This window comes from Otolemur garnettii, unplaced genomic scaffold (genome assembly GCF_000181295.1).
Source record: "Otolemur garnettii isolate 467f Iridium unplaced genomic scaffold, OtoGar3 scaffold00012, whole genome shotgun sequence".
Classification (NCBI taxonomy): domain Eukaryota; kingdom Metazoa; phylum Chordata; class Mammalia; order Primates; family Galagidae; genus Otolemur; species Otolemur garnettii.
In genome coordinates, this window is record NW_003852407.1 from 19881402 (window position 1) to 19882241 (window position 840).

Here is an 840-nt window from a genome sequence, read left to right on the forward strand (position 1 = left end):
AGCTAATGGTTATTACACTGCACAGCACATTTTAAAAAGAGAACAATGCCAAGAGTTGTCTTTGAATGATGAATGCAGAACAAAATAAGGAACTTAGGAAAGAATAATAAAGAAGAGAAACGGCAGAGGATAAGAGAGGGTTTAAAAGACAGGTAACAAAAAATATTAACTCACCTCTCTGTCCAAAGTGACGCTGGTTGTGTAGATCTCTCCTGTATCTTTGTTTAGGTAGAACGCTGAAGGATAAGCCGGCTCCTGAGACACGATTCTATAGGAAATCTTAGAATTCATAGTATTGGGCTCATCTGCGTCTGTTGCATTGATCTTCATCACAAGTGTGTCTGGCATTAGAAATAAAGGCATCCAAGATGCAACTCAACTTTAAGCACACCTACTTATGTTAGGTGTAAGTATTATTTTATTATTAATTTTGGCTTGTTCCAAAGAAGGATTTCAAGGGCTTATCAAAATCACACGCAATTGACCATGAGCAGAAATTTAGCTAAATGAGGAAGTAAGAGTGAGCAGTGTAGAGAGTAGGAGAAACAAGACGAGGGTAAGGCCAGGGTCAGGGTGAAGTTCTGAGAAAGTGCTACAGGAGGTCACAGGTTTGTTTATAATGATACTAACAGCCAATGCAGCATAAGAAAGAAACGTGAGCAGATACATGAACCTGATACACATTAAGACACAAACAAATAGGTTGGCGCCTGTGGCTCAAGTGGCTAAAGCACCAGCCACATACGCCTAAGGTGGCAGGTTCGAATCCAGCCTGGATTGCCAAGCATTGTTGCCAAGCAACAATGACAGCTGCAACCAAAAAATAGCCAGGCGTTGTGG

At 41.0% G+C, this 840-nt stretch overlaps 1 protein-coding gene across 1 annotated transcript in view; it reads right to left on the reverse strand.

The window, feature by feature from the left end:
- DSG2 (desmoglein 2) overlaps window positions 1–840 on the reverse strand; it is a 50333-nt gene that overhangs the window by 27109 nt on the left and 22384 nt on the right. The window contains exon 6 of the mRNA XM_023510259.1: window positions 175–341. Coding sequence (XP_023366027.1) covers window positions 175–341 — 167 coding nt within the window. The remainder of the gene's footprint in view (window positions 1–174; window positions 342–840) is intronic.